The following is a 20654-nucleotide window of genomic DNA, read 5'->3' as shown; positions in this document are numbered from 1 at the left end:
TTTAAAGCTTACTTGCTGTCGTTAACAGTTGAGTGTGTTGCAATGAAAAAGAGTCAGTCAGTCTTTGGAAGCACTTTAGAAAATGAAGATATCTCTGTCTGCTTGCAGTTATTGGCTTGGCTGTTTTATGTTTTCCAGGCCACTGAACAGTTTTGGTTTCTCTTTTATATCAAAGATGAAATTTTTAATGAATGTAGAGTGTGTGAGTGTGTGTGTGTGTGAGAGAGAGAGGGAGAGAGGGAGAGAGAGGGAGAGAGGGAGGGAGAGAGAGGGAGAGAGGGAGGGGCAGGCCTGTAATACACTGTCAGAGTGTTCTCTCTTTAATGATTTTGCTCTTTTTGTACTCTCTGTACTGGGTCTCAAATCTAAACAAGCAGTTCCTCCTGTTACCATAGCAATGCATACAGCAGCAGTCATTTTTTTCTCCCACATATAAGTGAAGCCTTTTATAAAAAGTGTCTCATCGCTTGCATATTTTCAGAGAAAGTCAAGAAGCAAAGGAGGAATGTCAAAAATGTCTTGCTTTCTTGAAGAGCTGATCTTTAGTTTGAGCTGAGATTTAAAGGGTTTTAAAGTGAGCTCATGTACTGGGGGAAAGAAATACTATCTCTTCCCAGTAAACCAATTTATCATTAGTGTCATACTGATGCTGACCTTTTGTTGAATTTAGTTTTTTCAAACAATGCCTGAACAAAAGTTCAGCAGAGCTAATAGTCATCTTTGGCTGCCCTTTGGGTCATTAAGTGATGAGGTTGATAGGTTTGTAGCTTGAACCTATTCGCTGGAACGTTGAAGACAATATAATTACACAGCAAGCAAGACACGAAGTAGGCAAAGTTCTTGTTACTCATGCATGAGGGAGACCTGCCTGGAGCCAAGTGTCGTTCCACCACTTGACTTCCGTCAGACTCTCAGCCAGGTTCCCCATAGCACTCCTTTTATTGTGATTACATGAATATGCATAGGGTCATTAACATATAACATCTTACATAGGTATACATGTGAACAAAGAATACTGTGTGTGTGTGGGGGGGGTCAGAGTGTGACCCCATAAACGACTTCCCAGAGGTACAGGATAAAAGTTTGAACAATCATACCAAGGTGGTAACATCCTAGTCCTACAGGATCTGACTTGCTTAATTTTGTACAAGCTGACAAGATATTATTGCATTATGCTGTTATGCTGTATAAGTTGTAAATGCGTTTTCATGGCAATAATAACTAGTTTAGTACCAGTTATACCAAGAATAAGAGATAAGAAGAGTGAGAGGATGAAGAGAAGGGTACGGGTAGGAGAAGAATTCCCAGTGTGAATTATTTGTTTCAAGCCCTGCATGAACAGTCTTGAGTCAAACCTTCCTGAGACTGTTCTATGTGGGCTTTCCTTGTTCTGTCTGTATATGCATGATTCTTTTTTTACTTGGTGCTCTGTTTCAAAGACATGTTAGCTTAAATTGAATTATTACTTATTTCAAAATAGCTGTTGATGTGACAAAAGGTGCTTCTAGTAAAGGGTTAGACTGTAAAAACAAAGTGTAAATGTCCCTTCTGTGACCATCCTCTAAGCATACAACAACTGGACTCATCCGGTATGTAAAATAGGTGAATCATCTCTTAATTTCTTCCTTTCTTTCTTTTTCCTTTTCTTTTTTTTAAACACTAATGATGAAATTAGAAGCTCCAACTTTAATTGCCCTAAAAAACTGATGTCTTTGATCCTTCTCTTGGTCTGCAGGAGCAGAGGTATTTAAGATATTTGGAAATATACCTACCTGATGAAATATTTAATTGTGAATTACTGCATCACCAAGTCACAATATCCTGACTCAATTTTCCTCCAGTGTCCATGTCTTGGTGAATTGATAATATCAGTATCTGTGCATAATCTTGATGAATATGTATGCACTCTTTTCCTGTTTCTGTCTATCATGTAACCAAACATGCTGTATACTCACTTCCTGCTGGGGCCTGCTTAGACACTATCCACTGAAGCATGCTACCCGGGATAGAGGTCAAATCTGTCTGACTTATTTTTAAACTGGGAGCCGTATTGCTGGAATGAAACCTGACACTTTGTTGCTGTTAATGTTTGTGTGTTTGGTGTGTATGCCTGTGTATCCGTGTGGTCTGCTTTGGTCCATCTCTCTTTATGCTTCTAGCAATGCTTTTACTTTAACAAGAGTGTGCATCTGAGCATGTAATAAATGGCATAGCTACATATAGACATCATTAATGAACAGCTGTGCAAACATTGGCAAAACCCTTTCAAATAGCTTGAAGAATTCCAATCACAGATACGACTCCCTCGCCCAGACAGTCAGGCGATGATATCAGGACAGCCAATCATTAGCTGATCTCAGGAAATACTTCCAATAGTGAGATCTATGGGATTTAATTGATCCTCATCCAAACATTAAGGGTTACACTCAACAGTGTACAGTGTATTATAGCGGTTGTCCCTACCTTAACGAAAAGGAAACTAACTCTGACCCCCATTTGTATGGCTGGGAAATATGTTAGGAAAACTAATTAAGAGGCCCCCATGCTGCAAATGGAGTGAGGGGGTGGAGTTCTGAGGAAGAACATGACATCTCTGGGAAAGGGCTGCAGGGAGAGAGAGGCCAGGGAACCTTTTGTACGACTAGTTGGATTATAAAAATCAGAAAACAGATCAACCACCATTTAAACTGCTGTGCCTTTAAGTTGTAACTGGATTGTTTAAAAAAAAAAAAAAAATTGTATCTCACCCAGGACCATTTATTCTGATGATTATATCACACTGAATATGGATTTATTATATCTGAATCAGATGTTTTGATGTTGTTTTTGTCTTTTTCCTGGAATATCATGCGCAAGTTTGAAAAACTTTGATTAATCCTTTTTGTGTTTGAATTACGCTTCGATTACAACTTTTTTATATATCATTTTTACCCACCTAAACTTTACGTTTCAATCTGCACACCAGTGCCACTGCCAGATCTCTCCAGTGAACATCAGCAGCCTATCACATCTCCCTTCTGGATGTACCCATAATAGCAACGCAGATCGCTTAACACTTTTTCGCAGACTGTCGCTGGTGCCTCCGAAACGGGGGTTTGGTTATGTATACGTTCTTTATTCGTTTATTTTGAGAACTTTCTCAGCTTTGGACGACAACATTGCCATCCGTGTGAAATGTTCCCTCCGTCCCCGCTACTGCTCGTTTTCCCCGCTGCGCTCTTCTGGGCCGCACAAGTTGCCGGGGACCTCGAGGGTGTTACCATCACCGGTGAGAGCGCAAGTTTCGACCCGGCGCGTATGTACTGAATGATGCATGGCGCCAACAAAAGAGAAAACACGAAAGAAAGTAAAGCATGCCTAAGTATTTAAACTGGATCTTAAGTCTGCACTATCACTGTTGATGTTGCGTCGATTATAGCGGTAATAGTCGGCTGTTTGACACTTACACTTAAGGAAAGACTCATTTTTTAAAATTTAACCTGGAAATTTAACCTTGATCATTTAGTTGTTTGTTTATTTTAAAAGAAATCCATCAGGTTATTAGAGCATCTGTTAGTAGAATTCCGTTTTGGGGTGTTTGTGCAACCTGCACGTGCTGCCAAAAATATATTTAGGAAACAGGAACTTTTTGTTTGTTGTTTTTGTTTATCTGTTAAAAACAAACAAACAAACACGTGCCCATTAATCGGGCACAAACTTGTTGCTGGGGTTAATAATAGCGTTCTGACAATTTAATCTAAATATACACGTGCCACAATGTGCTCCACTCTCTCAGGATTCCAGCAGCTTCCGCTCACCTGTGGAAAGTTTTTATGTGGAGGTCCTACAGGGACATCGTTAAACCCACACAATCCCCTGCGCACAAACTCACAGTTGTGTTTCCCATCGCTACAGAGGACATTTACGTCGACCTACAGCTATTTCCTGGAATCCTTTTCTACTCGTTGCTGCCCCAACCTTAACCCTGGCAGTAATTAATTCATTTTAATTGTTGTCCCTAAATATAAGTGATTCCTAACAGCACCACACATCAATTCTCACACAAAGTGAGCAGTAAAGGCACAAACACTGTTTTAGGTCCCTTTGTTTACACCACCTTGTGAGGCAGAAGAAGCTCCATCATCGAAGCAGCTTCTCCTTATTCTGGAATTCAAGTTTCATCAGCAAACGAGGGATAATATCTTTGCTTTTATAAAATATGTCGTTACTGTAGATTCTCCTGCCTGTGGTGATGATAAGAAGAACAAAAACATATAGCCTGTAACTGTCATAGATTTCTGTTATGACAGCAGCAAGTGAAACATCGGCTTACCAAATGTTCTGCTATAACATTTTAAATGAGTTTTCCCTCCTACTTATCATGAAAAGAGCACATCACTTGTGTTGAGTAGGAGATGCCTACATCATTCAAACAGTTAATAATCTGAAATCATTTTACTCCTACTTTCTGCTGTTCTTCCTTACTTGAGAAACCTTCTGAAAACACACCCTGTGTTTATGTATCTGTGTATGTTTTAAGATAATCTTGCACAGGAAGAAAACATATGGCTCGTGTGGTTGTAACTGTCTAAAAATGCAAAAATTCCCAGAGGATTTGCTTCATATTAAAAAACACAACAAGAACCTTCAGAGATAAATGCCGATATTTTTGTAAGAAGATTAAGGGCAGGATGCAGCGAAATGGGAATCCTCTGTTTGTTTGTTTTTTCCATAGAAGTCTCTCTCCCTCTTGCTTTCTCCCCTCTCTCTCTCTTTACTCATGGATTATTTCTTCATTACATTTTTGGCACAGAGTGGTTAGCATCACTGGAGGTGGCTCGAGGTGGGCTCAGCTAGCAGACCTTTGACTCTCAGCCTCTTGCCCCTTGAAACACTCAGACTTGAGAGTCACTGAGACGAAAATGGGCTGTGACTCAGCAAACTGACAGATGACGGAAAGCTATGCGTCATCTTCTAATGCATCAGTGTACTTGTACTCAAGCCAGGAACTCACTGTACGATTTAAACCAAATTACAACGGTCGATTTGATCATAATGAGTCGTCATTATGATTCAATGAAATGTATTTCCTGCACATTTTCTCATAGTGTGTTGCTTCATGGAGTGAAGGCTTGATCCTAAAACCTTATTTGTTTGCTAAAATTTGTGAAAGCTGTTTTAAGCCCATTTAACTCTAATAAATTCATTCAGAAAACTGGAACTTTAGACTTTGGGTAGTTTCCTAATGTCATAAAAAAGTACTAAAAGTACCAAAAAAGAATTTGAGTACAGTATTTATGAAATTATTTATATTAGAAACACCACATAACGATTAAATTCAATGCTTCTTGACATTGAATGTAGCCAGTGAAATAACCACCTCCGCAGTCTGTTTAACTAATAAGTAGATTTTAAAGGGAAACTGTTAACTCTCAGCTAATGTATTGTACTGACTGGGCACTTGGTTTAATTTCCATTTTGTCTTCCATTTTATTCTAATTTATCTGGGTTGAAATGGTGTTGCTTTTACTTTGGTTTTATTTTAATAGGTTGATAGGATTGTATTTTAAGTATATTGTTAGGAAAAAAGGGATACATACACAAAACAAAGCAAACATTAAGAGTGAAAAGGATGCAAGTAATGTACCTCCCTAGAATCAGACAGAGGACACTGAGATTTATTGTACTTTACTTCGGGACTCTTAACCATTTTTAAACAGAACAGTGTAATTCCCAGCGGATGAACATGCAATTTAGAATTGCTATTACATGGGATTTTTTTTTTTTTGAGATATAGTGATAACTACCAAATGCACAAAGGAGACAGTAAGATATCCCAGGCTCTCCATGTTGATCTTGTGGACATTATAGATGATGCTATGTGAGCCAAAATAATGAAAAGCTCTTATAGATCAGCTTAAATAACGATGTAAAGTTGGCAAATTAAAGTTCTTTTGGAATAAACTGAGCAAAAATAATGAGATGTATTATTATTGCCTTTCCCACCCATGCAGACCCCTGCGCCGTAGTGTCTCCACCATGCATGAGCGAGGCTGATCGCTTCAGCTTGGAGGCCCTTCGGAGCATCCATCAGATGATGGATGATGACCAAGATGGGGGGATTGAGGTGGAAGAGAGTGTGGAGGTAGACACCTTGCTCTTCATGAAATATGTAACCCATTTTCTTATTTTATTTATTTATTGAATTATTTTACTTAATCCCTGTGCTTGTATGTTTTTGCATGATTGATGCACATAGTGTTTAGCAGTGCAACAACAGGTGTCATCACTGCTGCTAGAGTCAAATGCTCCTTCAAGGATAGCAGTATAACTTTGCCTTTGGCTCAGTGACAAAAATTGGTTTGCACAAATAGAAAACCGTTACACTGGTGACCTTTGTAGTCATTCGTAACAGTAAGCAGTGTGTCATGACAATTTTTTCCCCCCTGAGATTTCTTTGAATGGTAAACTACCTCAACGTTAATATGCTGCTATACTGTTTGTATGTGCGTCAGGTAATCAACCTAGACTTCTCTAATGCCTTTGCCTTCCAGAATGCAGCTCAGGGATACAGTATCCAGGGGCTCAGGTTGCAGTTACCATAGAGATGTCAGAGGAGGTGTCTGGGCTCATCAAAGTCCCAAAATTCCTCTAGCCATCATATGAAGCCTTCGTCTAGAGCCAAGCACACATTCCAAGACAGCACCAACACACACACGCAATCCCTGAAGTTTGCAACACACACTTATGGTTCTGCAACCATTCTAAATAAATGCAAACTAAAAACAACCGCTCCTTATTCCTAGATTGAAATCTAAGCACATGACTCACACCAGCACTCACTCTATTTATCCTGGACATAAAGTTCAAACAATATGATGTCCTTGTGACACTTATCTTCGCATTTTAGTGTTGTACCTCATAATAAAATTTTAAAAAGTCCTATTTTCACTCTGTTGTACTGTTTTTCTCCAATGTCGCAGTTCATTATTGAAGACATGAAGCAGCAACAGACTAACAAACACAGCAACCTGCACAGAGAAGACCAGCACATCACAGTTGAGGAGCTCTGGAGAAGCTGGAAGTCATCCGAAGGTATCCGGGTGTAACAGAGTGTGTGTGTGTGTTTGTGTCCAGTATCATGTTTTATCTGAAACTTGATCTTGTTTTGTTTTAGTACATAATTGGACTCAGGATGACGTGCTCCGCTGGCTGAAGGATTTTGTTGAATTGCCACAGTATGAGAGAAATTTTAAAGAGTTTAAGGTCAATGGAAACACACTCCCCAGGTGAGAATGACTGAAGAGGGTGTACAGGCAATTCGCCACATAAACAAGTTGGTCTTCTAGAAACTATATTCTCAGATTAAGTTTTGAAGGAACCACATTCTCTCCCGTTTGTTTGATTCACAGTGATATCTGTAGTCAACATGTGTCGCCATTGTTCTTCTTCTTTTGCTACTGTTAACTCTCTTCTGGCAACCATACATATGTTATACAAGGCAGGGCTCGTCACCCTGGAAACCCTAAAAACACACATGTATGCATATTTTGGTAATCCCAAATAAGCCATTAAAATAAAAACCATAAAATCCATTTGTAGGATTGCAGCTAATGAGCCTTCATTCCTGAGTGGCCAGCTAAGAGTTCAGGACCAGAGAGACAAACAGAAGCTCACCATCAAAGCTCTGGATGTTGTTCTGTTCGGACCACCTACACGTAAGAAGAAATCCTCACTTTATTCCCTCAGACAGTAGCTTTGATGTCTTTGAAGCAGGAAAGATACATTCATGTCCTGTTGCCATTCTTTTCATTGCATAACTACTTTTGTATTACTCTTCCTCTTAACCTTTAATCTAAAATCAGCATTAAATGATGGATTAGGCAGCAAAGTTGCTAAATCGGTTTACATTTAAGGCCTTTCGTTTCAACTTACTTAATGTTCATATCGTTATTTCAAAACACAGCTGCACGTCTCTTAGCTGGTACTAGAAATTATGCCCACATCACATCAGTTTTAGCCAACTTACATTGGCTCCCTGTTGAATATCGCATCAATTTCCAAATTCTCTTGCTTACCTTTTAATTTACCTTAAATTTTAAACAATTTGGCTTCCAGCTATCTATGCGAACTCCTCCATTTGTCTATCCCTAATAAGGCACTTAGATCTTCCAATCATATGGTCCTGACGCAACCGAGGTCTCGTCTGAAGTCCAGAGGTGATCAGGCCTTTGCTGTCATAGCTGCCAGACTCTGGAATAACCTCCCTCCTTATATTCGTTCCTCAGAGTCCAATCTTTTAAATTGCGTCTTATTATTATCACTTATTATTTTAGTCTAGCTTTTGATTCAAATTAGTATGCTATTTTGTGGCTAGTTATGTGGGGTTTTTTTTTTACCCATATTGTTCATATTGTATCCTGCCCTCCTTTTAACTGTTTCTTTTATTCTGTCTTATGCTATTGCCCTGACTGAGTGTGAAGCACTTTGCTCAACTTTGTTGTATTATTATGTGCTATAGAAATACATTTTGATGTGATTATTATTTAAAGCGATCTGATGTCCATTCAATCATAGGGCCCCCTCATAACTACATGAAAGACCTGCTGCTCATTGTGTCAGTTGTGATGGGAGTCGGCGGCTGCTGGTTTGCCCAGGCTCAGAACAAAGCCAGCAAAGTCCACATATTTAAAATGATGAAAGATTTAGAAAGTCTCCAGAGGGCTGAACAGAGCCTCATAGAACTACAAGAACAGTAAGAACTGTGATTTTTTTTTCTTCTCTCTGTCAGTCTCTTAGCTACTGTAAGTTACCGGATTGCCTTTGCTTTGTGTGATTGAACTAAACACGCTTTGATTTACTCAGACTGGAGCGAGCCCAGGAAGAAAAGCGTAATGTGGCAGAAGAAAAACAGAGCCTAGAGGAGAAGATGAGAGATGAGATCATGGGGGCACAGGAAGAGGCTCATCGTCTGCATGAGCTGAGGCAGGGAGCTGTTAGTGAGCTGAGCCGCCTCAGATATGCAGAGGAGGAGCTGGAACAGGTAGAAATGCTGCAGCGAGAGCAAGCAGCTTCACAAATGCAAGACACTCATCATCCTAGTTTGGCAGGCCTGAAGATTTTACCCTAAATTATTTTCTGCATACTGATGATTTTTAACATTTGCCACCTCTTCAGGTCCGTGGAGCGCTGAAGCAGGCCGAGAAGGACATGCAAGCCAGCTGGACTGTCACAGAGGTGCTTCAGCAGTGGCTGCAGCTGACACATGAGGTAGAGGTGCAGTACTACAATGTTAAAAAGCAGAGTGCAGAACTACAGCTTGCCACTGCCAAGGAGGAGGTAATGCATAGCAACATAAGAGTAATAATGCTTATAGTGACTATCCTTCATATGTAAGTGCCCAGACTCATATGTATGCTTTTTTCTAGGCAGAGAAGATTAAGAAGAAGAGAAACTCTGTGCTGGGGACACTCCACGTGGCCCACAGCTCCTCTCTAGACCAAGTAGACCACAAGATTTTGGAGGCCAAGTGAGTCACAAAGTTACCTCTGTGCAGGTATTTGTGTCTGTCAATATAAAGATTCAACAAATTACATCACAAAGCTTTTTGGATCTCTTAAAGGAATGCCTTGTCTGAAGTAACAGCCTGCCTGCGGGAGCGTCTTCATCGCTGGCAACATATTGAGCTCCTCTGTGGGTTTCCCATCATCAGGAATCCGGGTTTAGCAAAGCTCACTGCTCAACTCTACTCCGACTCAATTGCCCTGGGGTTGCCTAGAGTGTGCCAGTCATCTTGTTCGTGCCACAGCTCCATTCATGGCTCCATAGAGGATCTTTTAGATGAGCCTACCTCTCCTATTTTACCTCAGATACCAGGTAAGAAACAGGAAGTAGGAGCTTTTAAGGCTTTAGTTGAGTCCTTGTTATTGTCAGTGTCACACAGCGTTAGATTTGATTGGAATCTGGAACGTGATATGTGATTTGCACACTTCCAATCAATGCATTCAGAAGTATGCAAATAGGCGTTGAATTTAATATTTCGCATTAAGTTATTTGGTTTGTATTGCCTGCAAATATGAGTTTAATAACAACCTGATATATGACAAAACTATCCTCTGTCTCAAAAAATATTCCAATATTAAATGGATCCCAGTTACAGCACATTTAAAACTTTTTAGAATGAAAGATAAATAACTCTAGTAACTGAATTTGTGATCAGAATCAAAGTACAATAGTGTATGCAGTGTTCAACCTCAAAACTCTGAAATATTTCCAAAGTGAAGGATTTGTTAAGTAGCTGATAAGTTTGTGTTTTGCTAAGAATACACAAACTCATTGACTGAAAAAGAAAAACAAGCACTCATAACAGAGCTCAGATTCCTTCCTTAATAACGCTTCACAAATAACAGAAATACTAAAGAGGTAAAAGAAATTGTTAACTATATTGTTAATGGGTGTTATTAGTATACGTACACATACATGTATATACCATCCTTGTTCCTACATCACCAAACTTCTCTAACCGTACGTTTACTGCAGCTTCACAGACAAAGTTTAATTAGTAGTGTTCTGGAATGAAAATTAGGGTACATATTAATTTCTGCTCTTACAGGATCTGCTCTGCATAAATTCTTCATTTTTAATAATTGTTTCTCACCAGTTGCAGTTGCACCACTTAAACGGTCTCCTCGAGCACGGGTATCCATACGTCGGTCACGTCGCTCAGGGATCATTCCTCAACCATCAGCCACCATGATCTCCCCAGACCCTGACCTTCTTATCCCCATCCGAACTCCCTACTCTTCCTATGACGAGGAAGAGGAACATTTTCGAAAAACACTAAAAAAACAGTATGTCTGCCTTTTCCCAACTTTTAAAAATGCACTTGCTGTGCATTTTTAAACCACTTTCTTATCCTACCTTTATACCAGCCTTAGCTGTCCTTTTATTTTTTTTCCTCTCCTGTTTTCTTTGCTTATGCTTCCTTTCCTTTCTCTCACTAATAGAGATTCCCAAGAAAGGTTCTCAGATTCAGAGTATATGACTTCTCCTCCTCTCAGCAAACTGTTCCCTAGTTCTGCTGTTGACATCTCCTCTCGAAAGCTCTATCACGATGACACTGAGCTGCTTGCTGAGAGCCCTGTTACAAAAACTTTAACTAAAGAAGTAGAGGCTCTTGTTGAATCGCCACCTCACAAAATGTCAGTGGAAGACCTTGAAACTTCTGTTGATATTGCCTGTAGCAAGATGGTTAGAGACAAAACCTTGGATACTTCGCTGGAAACATCTTCTTTAAAAATGTCTGCAGAAGAGTCATGTACAGATTCAACATCAAGGAAGATGTCACGCAACAGGACTGGACTTTCCACTGATGTTGCGCTTAAAAAGGGAATTTCAAATGAGACAGATGCAGAGTTTTCACCCAGGAAAGTAGAGAAGGACACAGTGGGGGATTTGACAGAAGTTCCCTCAAAGCATACATTCAGAGAAAGAAGTGATTTGGGAATAGATGTGAGGAAGATGATATGGGATGAAGTAGAAGCATCAGTGGATCTAGCAAAAAGGAAGATATCAAAAGATATGATGGGCTCTTCAACTGACACTTCCTCAGGAAAGATGACAAGGGATGATCCTGAGCATCTATTTGACTCCAGAAGGATTACTAGAGATTCAATGGGAGTTTCCCAAGACACAGGTTCCAGGAAACATGCGTTCCATAAAGGGGAAAATCAATTTGATTCCTCTGTGAGGGGATCAGCAAAAGACAAAATAGTTGAGACAACCAGAATACCAACAAGAAAAATATCTAGAGATGAGCTGGAGTATTATACAGATGTTGCTTCAATGAAGATACTGCCCAGAGAGAGACTCGAAGCACTTGTGGACACCTCATCCTCTACAGAGATGCAAGAGTTTTGTTTAGAGCCATCAACAAGTAAAGGTTTACTGAGAAATGAACTTGAAATGTCTGCTGGTTCTCTCAGAAGGAGAATGCCAAGAATGCCGAGAGAGGATGCTGAAAGCACCATAGACACTCCTACTGGAAAAATCTCTTGGGATAGAGTTGATATCCCAAGGGAAATGCCTAAACAATTCATCTTGAGGGAAGAGTTATCAGAATCAAGTTCATTGGCAGCTCACAATGTGCAGCCTGATCTCATGTTAACTTCCCAGGTGCCATGGAAGTCTTCATCAGACTTTTTTACTGTTGGGCCACTGAGCCAGCTCGTTTATGATGGAATCCTTGAAAAATCATGCAGCTCCGTGTCTTCAGCAACAAACCTCTCTGCTGGCAGGCTGCGAGCAGAGATGGAGCCACCTCTGCCAAAACCAAGGGTTGTCCTTCCTGCTCCCTCATTGCCTTCGGAGGCCGCAGATGACAAGAACAAGGAAAAGGAAAAGAGCAAGAAACCTTTAAAGCTCAAAAATCTCTTTAAAAAGAAAAATGAGTCGAGTCCAGAGAAGCTTTAAGGTGCTCTTCGGAAACTCTGGCAATCAGCTGATTTTTTTCTTTCTTTCTTTTGAACATTTTATAGAAACTGAGTTTCGAATTGTCTTTGATGACATTCAGTAGTCAAGGTTTTACAAACCTTTTAGCTCAAGGGGTTCAACTATAGTGTTGCATTAGTTGTTAAGGAACTGGAGTCATTATATTATTATACACGCTATCCCAATTTTAGGGGTAATCAAAAATAGTTAAGGTTAAAGTTAAGATTAAGTTAAGGGCTGTTTTTAATCCTTGGATGAAAGTCCTTTTTAGTTAATGAAATGTAAAACACATGGATTTCACCAAATTTTACATTTAATCTTTTGAGATGCCCTGCCAAGCATTTACTGCAACCACCTTAGGTTTCTTTATATGTTTTCTGAAGCTGTATATCGGACATGTATCCAGTTAATCTTGACCATCTTGTTTATAGAATAGCGGTTATATCTTAAAAGAAGATTCAAAGCCAACCCCATCTTCTTTTATCTAAACTCCTACAGAGTCAAAATGACAAAAAGCAAACTAACTAGTAATTGGTTTTACTTTCTATACTAAGTCTTATAGACACATGGTTGATATAGTAGTTTAGTTTTTTTTTTTATAGTTATGTGTGGTTGAAGGATTAAAAGTTTTAACAGATGCTTCTTTCCAGTATGACAGTGGCAATTCTTAAATTCATTTTAAAGATTAGAAACTCAATCAAAACTGTTTAATACAGTGCTAAAGTTAACACATTCTTGTGCAAAAGAAACTGAGTTAAACTTTGTGATGTCCGAATTAAATTTACCTTCCTAAACTTATCCAAATTGACTAGTTAGAAATTTTTGGGAAATTTTCAGTACAGCTGCATAATGTACATATATATCAACATTAAAGGACAATTTAAAGGAACTGGAATTGAATTTTGTGTAGGGTTTAGGGTTAAACTCCATGCTTTTAAATGAACATTAAAATAGAGACAGTTTTTATTTACCTATTTAATTTTTTTTTTTTAATTTTAATTACCACAGCAATTGTTAGAGTCCTTAAACATGTTTGACGGCTGAATAGCTCTAAAAATATGCAGCACAATAAAGAATCATTTATTATACAACAAATATTTGTAATAGTTTCATACTATATTTTTTCATAGATGGTTCAGTATTATTTTCTTTAGCCCCTTTGCAATTAAATGGCATTTACAGTCGCCATCAGCACTTTTGATGTGTGGTTTGTGTCGCAAATGAAACTGCTGACTGTTTGCACTGCTAATATGGAGGATTTTTGACTACTTCTGTGTTAGGCAGAAAAAATTAAGTAAATAAGTGAGTAGCAAGATTTGAAATGGATCAGGATTCACAAAGTAAATAATCATAGTTTTTATTCTTTAAGAATTCTCCTTATGTTTTATGTTTGTTAGTTTTGCTTTGATAACTTACAAGCATAGAGATTAGTTTATTTTTTGTAAAACAACAAATGTAAAAAAAAATTATTATAACTGTCTTAGTTTCTGAAATTAATGTATTAAGATATTTAATTTCTAAATTGTTTATGTTATTGAATGATTAAAGCTCATTAATTGTTTTCAGGCATTAAATCATTTTCTTGTTTTAACTTAGTTTTTTTATTTAAGCGCTTCAAATATGAAGATTTTTCTTCAATAATTAAGTATTTTTATACCAGTTGTAATCAGAGGTGCAGTGCTGCTGAGTGCAAAGGAACAACACTGCACCACTATTTTTCCAAATGAGGAAATAAAATATTCACAGTTGGATTAATTGGTTGAAATTCGGTCTAATTCTTGCAAGAAAGCCATTAATAGCAAAATGAGTGGTCACAGCTGTCATCATGATATTTAGAGCCAGATTTGGCAATGGTGTGCAACAGTACAAAACCCTCTTTTCGCATCAGAAAGCTACCTGATGATGCATTCACAAAAATGCAAACAGTACACTAATTAACATATGCCATGAGCAGTCCAAAGTACTGGCTCAAAGTGAGCAGACCTGACGAAGGGGGTCAGTGATGTCATAAGAAAAATAATAATCTATAAGTTGAGGTTTTACACATGTGTTTCTCTCTGAAAACTGTGGAAATGAAAATAAATAACAGGAGGCTGAATGAGAAACAATATGTTTATGATATAAGAGATAACTCTTCTGAAATTTCTAGGGACTGTGTTAGGTCCTGATGACTAAGATTCAGGTAGAATGTATCAAGAGGGGTGCATTATTATTATCATGTGAGCAACAGCTGACCTGTTCATGTATAGAAGAACAACAAAAATGTATTTACCACCAGAACCCGAGGGACAAATAACTCAGATTGATGCTACAACAAAGAGAACTGCACTTTTGCTTGTAAGTTGTTTCAGTGTCAAGTACCATGAGTGTAAAATGTTTCCCCCTGTGTTAGAAAAGAAAAACTGATTAACTGTGTCATGAATAAATGGGCTGTTATTTACTGATTTATATGAAATTGATGATAACTCAGGTTACAAAATTGGTAAAATTTAAAAATGCTGTCCATTGTGTTAAAATAAAATCCTGAAAATAACTACAGCATCTTAAATGTGTCATTTGTGAAAAAAAAGACTTCCAAATTGCAGAATATTGGTTATCCCCACTTGCATAATAAGCAGACCTGCCTGTGAACTGCACTTCCTTGATGTCAAGAAGAAAATCACAGATATGAACTTTTTGGAAGCAGACAATGACCTCCTAATTTTTATTTTTAGTGTTTAGTTTTTTGAAAACTAAGTGTTTCGGAATAGCCAACAAGACTTCTGTCTCCTGAATATTTTATTTAATTAAAATTCAACAGAATAATGTAAAGATCCTCAAGTTCCGTTTTGTGGTATCAAAGTATATCATGGTCAGGACACATCATGATTATAAAATGTTTAAACCTCTTAAAACCATTATTAAAAAGCTGTAATCTCTGGTTCCATGGAGAGCACTACATAAAAACAGTCAATTCTGTAACTGAAGTAACTGCAATGGCTCAAAAACACTACACTAAAATCACAGTCAGTGTAAAGATTGTCACTGCAGCAGCCATACTCCTCTTGCATTTGAGAGGAACCTACATACACAGGAACTCATTAATGATTTCCCTACAGTGCATTACAGATTCATTAAAATGAAGAATATATATCACGCAGTCATGATGCAAACTTCCAGCAATCATTTGAGGACAAGAAAACAATATAATTTAGCTTTGACTGTTGAGAGAAGTGTTTGTTAAGAAGTTTTTAGTTCATTACCTGTCATCTCCAATAGATGTCAGGATTGTCTAGGTCAGCATGTGATGCTTCTGCATGATGTTGAGGGATCAGAAACCCTCCCTCTCCCACTCCCCTCTTCCTTTTACTCAGTAAAACCTTCCAAACTTACTGCTCTTAATATTGTCTAATTCTAGCTTGTTTCATTAGATTAAGATTAATTTGACATGCTGCATTGTTCTTTCTGTCCACAAACTCTTACTCAAAGAGTAAACAGGTCAGATACTAAACTCACAAAAACAAAGTCATAAAAAACAGCAACTAAAAGAAGATACAAATGAAATATTAATAGTAGCAGACTGTATGGCATTTAGTTTTTACCTTTGTTAGGTGTAAGAGAGTGCATCTGTTAATATTTAATGACTGTTTTATTTTTTGGCATAGATGAGATCAGTGTCAAAGGAGAATATAGACCACACATGCATTATTTAGTTAGTAATTGACTATCATATATTGCATTAAAATAGCACAGACTTTCCTGAAGCTATTGTGCTAATTTTCCATGACTTTTAGTGTTAGTGTTATGTTCTGCAGGGTCAGGACCTACCTGCTCGCTCACCATAAAATATACACACTACTCACAGAAAAAGCTTAAGCTTTCCAGGTGGTGCAAAGCAGGAACCTTGTGCTGTGATATGATTATCATATTTCCTGTCCACCTGTAAAACTTTGTTGTTTTTTTTTTAAATATTGTTTTCAGAAATCTTTGTAAAGTATATTGCTTATTCAATATGCAAAAATTTATATATACACCACGTTCCAAATTATTATACAAATTGTGTTGAAGTGTCATAAAGATTAAATAAGTTGTTTTTCAATTAAGCCCATGGATGGAATAGTGTCTCAGGACTCTTTGCATCACTGAAATCAATCTCGGACACCTATGATCATTAGTTTGCCAGGTGAGCCCAATTAAAGGAAAAACTACTAAAGAAGGATCTTCCACATTATTAAGCAGACCACCATTTTCAAGCAATATAGGAAAGAAACATGATCTCTCTGCTGCTGAAAAGCGCGAAATAGTTGAATGCCTTGGACACGTAATGAAAAGCTTAGATATTTCACGAAAATTTAAGCGTGATCACCATAATGTTAAGAGATTTGTGGCTGAGTCAGAGCACAGATGGGCTTGTGCAGATAAAGGCACAATGATGAAGGTTTCTGCCAGACAAATACATCAGATTAAGAGAGCAGCTGCTAAAAGGCCATTACAAAGCAGCAAACACATATTTGAAGCTGCTGGTGCCTCTGGAGCCCTGCGAACATCAAGGTGTACAATCCTCCAGAGACTTGCAGTTGTGCATAAACCTTCTATTCGGCCACCCCTAACCAATGCTCACAAGCAGAAATGGCTGCAGTGGGCCCAGAACTCCATGAAGACTAATTTTCAAACAGTCTTGTTCACTGATGAGTGCAGTGCAAGCCTGGATGGTCCAGATGGACATGTTTTGAACTGGAATCACAGGGAGAGAGCTGGTCGGCCCCTTTAGGGTCCCTGAAGGTGTGAAAATGACCTCTGCAAAGTATGTGGAGTTTCTGACTGACCACTTTCTTCCATGGTAGAAACAGAAGAACTGTGCCTCTGCAACAAAACCATCTTCGTGCAAGTCAATGCACCATCTCATGCTATAAGGAATACCTCTGCATCATTGGCTGGTAAAAGGAGAGGAACTTATGGTGTGGTCCCCATTCTTCCCTGACTTCAATCCTATTGGGAACCTTTGGAACATCCTCAAGCAAAGAAATATGAGGGTGGGAAGCAGTTCACATCCAAACAGCAGCTCTGGGAGGCTATTCTGACATCCTGCAAAGACATTCAAGTAGACATTTTCCCAAAACGTACAAGTTCCATGGATGCAAGAATTGTAAAACTGCTATCAAATAAGGGGTCCTATGTTAATATGTAACTTGACCTGTTACGATGTTTTTGATTAAATAGCTTTTGATTTCAGTGAAATTGATCTACTAATGCTGCAAATTCAACAAATGACCATTTTCAATTCTCTACAACCTATTAAATCTTTTGAAACTCTGTGTGCGTAATTATTTGGAACAGTGGATTTTAAGTTTTTTATTTTTGAAAAACATACTGTTTTCATTGGGAGTTTTGTTCAGTAACATTTGAAATATACTCTATTGGTCGATGACTCGAAAATTATGCCAACTGTCATTTGAATTGACTATTTAGGAAAAACAGAGAAAAATATAATTTGCATAATAATTTGGAACGCGGTGTATATATATTTTTAATTAAGAAGTAGCCAAGAACATATATGACTGCAGGAATGATGACAAAAACACAGTGACAGAGTTACCAAAAATGAGAGATTGAAAAAAAACAACGTGTACTTTTGATTGTAAACCTTACAAATATAACTTAAAGACAAAGCTAGTTATTTATTTCTTCTTTGTCATCTGAATGATGTGTTTGTGCGTCCTGAGACAGGAACACAACTGTTGTTAAACACAGATCTTCATCCTGAAAAACAATATAACATTTGTAATTAGTTAGTTAGTTTAGTTTTGCAATGCTAGTTTTCCATTTAACAAGCGTGTTAATATTAACGACCTGTGAATGTGACGCATAAGGTACAAAAGCACAAATCAAAATTATGAAGGGAACCTTGGTTACCATATTTTGCCTTGATTGTCGTTTGATACTCAATCTTTTCTGATGATGATGCGATTTCTTTTCTGCACAAATGAACACAACAGCAGTGTAATATTAAACAGATTAAAAGCATCTATCTATTGGGTTTGTGGAAAAAAAATAACAAGTATGACTCTGCAAAATGACTGAATAAAACATTTCAAAAAAAAAAAAAAGCTATTATGCACAAAAATAGGAAAGATAGTAAGTATGTACCTGCTTTCTGACAAGTGTGATATACCAGAATAAAGGAGAATGAGGTGAGAATGGTAAAGGCTGGAGTGAACATCATCATCCATGACAGACGGGTTACACCAACATCCATGACACGCTGTTCTTGCACGATTAATGGTTTTCCTATAGTGACTAAAACGTACATATTGTCACCTTAGGCCCAACAAACAAACAAAAAAGTAATATTGCATAATAACATTGAAACATGGTAATTTTGTAATAGTTTAAATCTTGCATATTTTCGATAAATGACAGACTTTGCTTTCTTTTCAACAGCAAATCTTTTCCTATTTAATCTTAATACATACAAATGCAACCCACTGCATTTATTAAAAGAAAAAAACTTACCTAAGCACCATAAGGAAACTTTTGTTGTGATTAGGTGCTATATAAATAAAACTGAATTGCATTGAATTCAATTACCTAATTTGAGTCTTGTTGTGGAATTTCCATATGTGTAAACAAATCTGCAGTCTTTATTTTCCCCATGCTGTTCTTCTGTTCCACAGTAGTAGAGACCTTCATCAGAATCAGTGATATTTAAAATCACAAGGTCTCGGGAATTAGAGGACTCATTCTTCACAAAGTGCAAATGAGACAAAGGTTCCAAAGGAAACCAAGACGCAGATTTGTACCGTAAAACAACAGTGTTATCATGAGAACACTTCCTGTACCATATTATATGTACTCCAATGGTCATTTTGCAGTCGCAATACAGAGTGATGTTGTCTCCAGGTTGGGCTGTCACTTCCAGTACTGATACAGAAATTCCATTTTGACTGCAGGAAACAACTCCTACAAAAAAATAGAATTATATGTAAATGTGACAAATAACATAAAACACTGAAAGTCTGTTGATTAAAAGATTGTGACTTCAATGCCAAAATTACCTAAAAGAACAAGAAGAATAACATGCAATCCATCCATTAGTGAAGACCATGGGGAGTTGAAAGACAGCCTCTGAAGCACACAGATATGATGTATGTACAGTTTTCCAGGAAATGTAGTTGATTGGCTAGTTACTAAGTGGTTTATATTGAGGCTGCTGTGCACAATGACTGTGGAGACTGTGACTTTATAGTTAACAGTTAACATTAACTTAGTTAGTGGTACAGCCAGTGGCCTACATTGGCTATACCACATGGTAAATACATATATTTAACTGATTAGTTAAGAGGAGCACTTTTCTACTCTAATTGAGCACTCAAATAGCTTATATAACATGCATCATTCACTAAGTTCTTTCTATCTAACATTCAAATATTCTGTTGTCTGTGGTTTTAGGGGTTTTGTCATGTCAACAAACATATTTTAAGTGCAAAAAAGCAATGAGGCAACACCTTCACTGACTGGGGGATAGGACAGGGAGAAAGAAAGAATGAACGAAAGAGAGGGAGAGAAAGACAAAATAGAGGGGAGAGAGACAAACAAACAAACAAACAAAAAAGAAAAAAACAAACAAAAAAACCAACTGGATCACCTGTCGAGAGAAGAAAAAAAAAACAGAAGAGAAAACAAATAAAAAAGAGCAACATAATAAATACAACAAAATCACAATAAACTAGCTAACAGTAGTTAACAGTAGGTACTAAATATTAAATGTTATTGTGCAGCACGCAAGATTGACTACCTTTCAGATAGCAGCCAAGAAAGTTGTAGTTTGTGTCTGTGAACACATGTGTGTACACCTGTGTGCACACCTGTGTGGATCAGCACGCTTGTATTCAAAAGGTTTCTCCATGTAATGATCTGCTAGGGAGTGTGGGGAGCCATAGCCCCATCCCCCAGGGCATGAAGCAGGTATGGAGGAGATCCAGGCCCCAGACATCCAAAGGGCCCAGAGTACGAGAACCCAAGGAGGACCACCAAAGGGGCAACCATGCCACCCTCCTGGGAAGAGCTGAGGAGAGCCCCAGACGAGGGGTCACCCAGCAGCCACGGAGCAGAGGCCAGAGGGGGTTGCAGTGACGTGCCCACGGGCTCTGCCGGCAGCCAGCTGTGCCAGAGAGGACCGAGCCCCAGGCCCAGAGGCCAGAGGCCTG

At 38.1% G+C, this 20654-nt stretch overlaps 2 protein-coding genes across 3 annotated transcripts; one reads left to right on the top strand and one right to left on the bottom strand.

Annotated features, from left to right (window-relative positions):
• The first annotated feature begins 266 nt into the window (after positions 1–266).
• Positions 267–15297, top strand: LOC146707879 (stromal interaction molecule 2-like). Of its 2 annotated transcripts, none has more exons than XM_085459452.1 (12): positions 267–3268; positions 5994–6124; positions 6963–7074; positions 7157–7268; positions 7582–7697; positions 8557–8734; positions 8845–9022; positions 9157–9318; positions 9408–9508; positions 9602–9855; positions 10640–10829; positions 10986–15297. In XM_085459452.1, the coding sequence occupies exons 1-12, from the start codon at positions 3175–3177 to the stop codon at positions 12448–12450; spliced, it is 3093 nt and encodes a 1030-aa protein (XP_085315578.1). In that variant the 5' UTR covers positions 267–3174; the 3' UTR covers positions 12451–15297. The 2 variants fall into 2 exon arrangements, with proteins under 2 accessions (XP_085315578.1, XP_085315577.1); XM_085459451.1 differs by having other exon boundaries at positions 267–3295.
• Positions 15298–18051: 2754 nt separating this feature from the next.
• On the bottom strand, positions 18052–19901 carry LOC146707878 (uncharacterized). Its single transcript, XM_085459454.1, has 5 exons — positions 19503–19901; positions 19036–19407; positions 18595–18744; positions 18361–18422; positions 18052–18207 (listed from the first exon to the last, which is right to left on the bottom strand). Exons 1-5 carry the CDS (start codon positions 19753–19755, stop codon positions 18118–18120), a joined length of 927 nt encoding a protein of 308 aa, XP_085315580.1. The 5' UTR covers positions 19756–19901; the 3' UTR covers positions 18052–18117.
• Positions 19902–20654: the final 753 nt, after the last annotated feature.

This window comes from Copadichromis virginalis, linkage group LG6, assembly GCF_057382275.1.
Source record: "Copadichromis virginalis isolate Kocher_CV1m ecotype Utaka linkage group LG6, C_Virginalis_male_GT1.1, whole genome shotgun sequence".
Classification (NCBI taxonomy): Eukaryota; Metazoa; Chordata; class Actinopteri; order Cichliformes; family Cichlidae; genus Copadichromis; species Copadichromis virginalis.
This window is presented reverse-complemented; position numbering and strand designations above follow the sequence as displayed.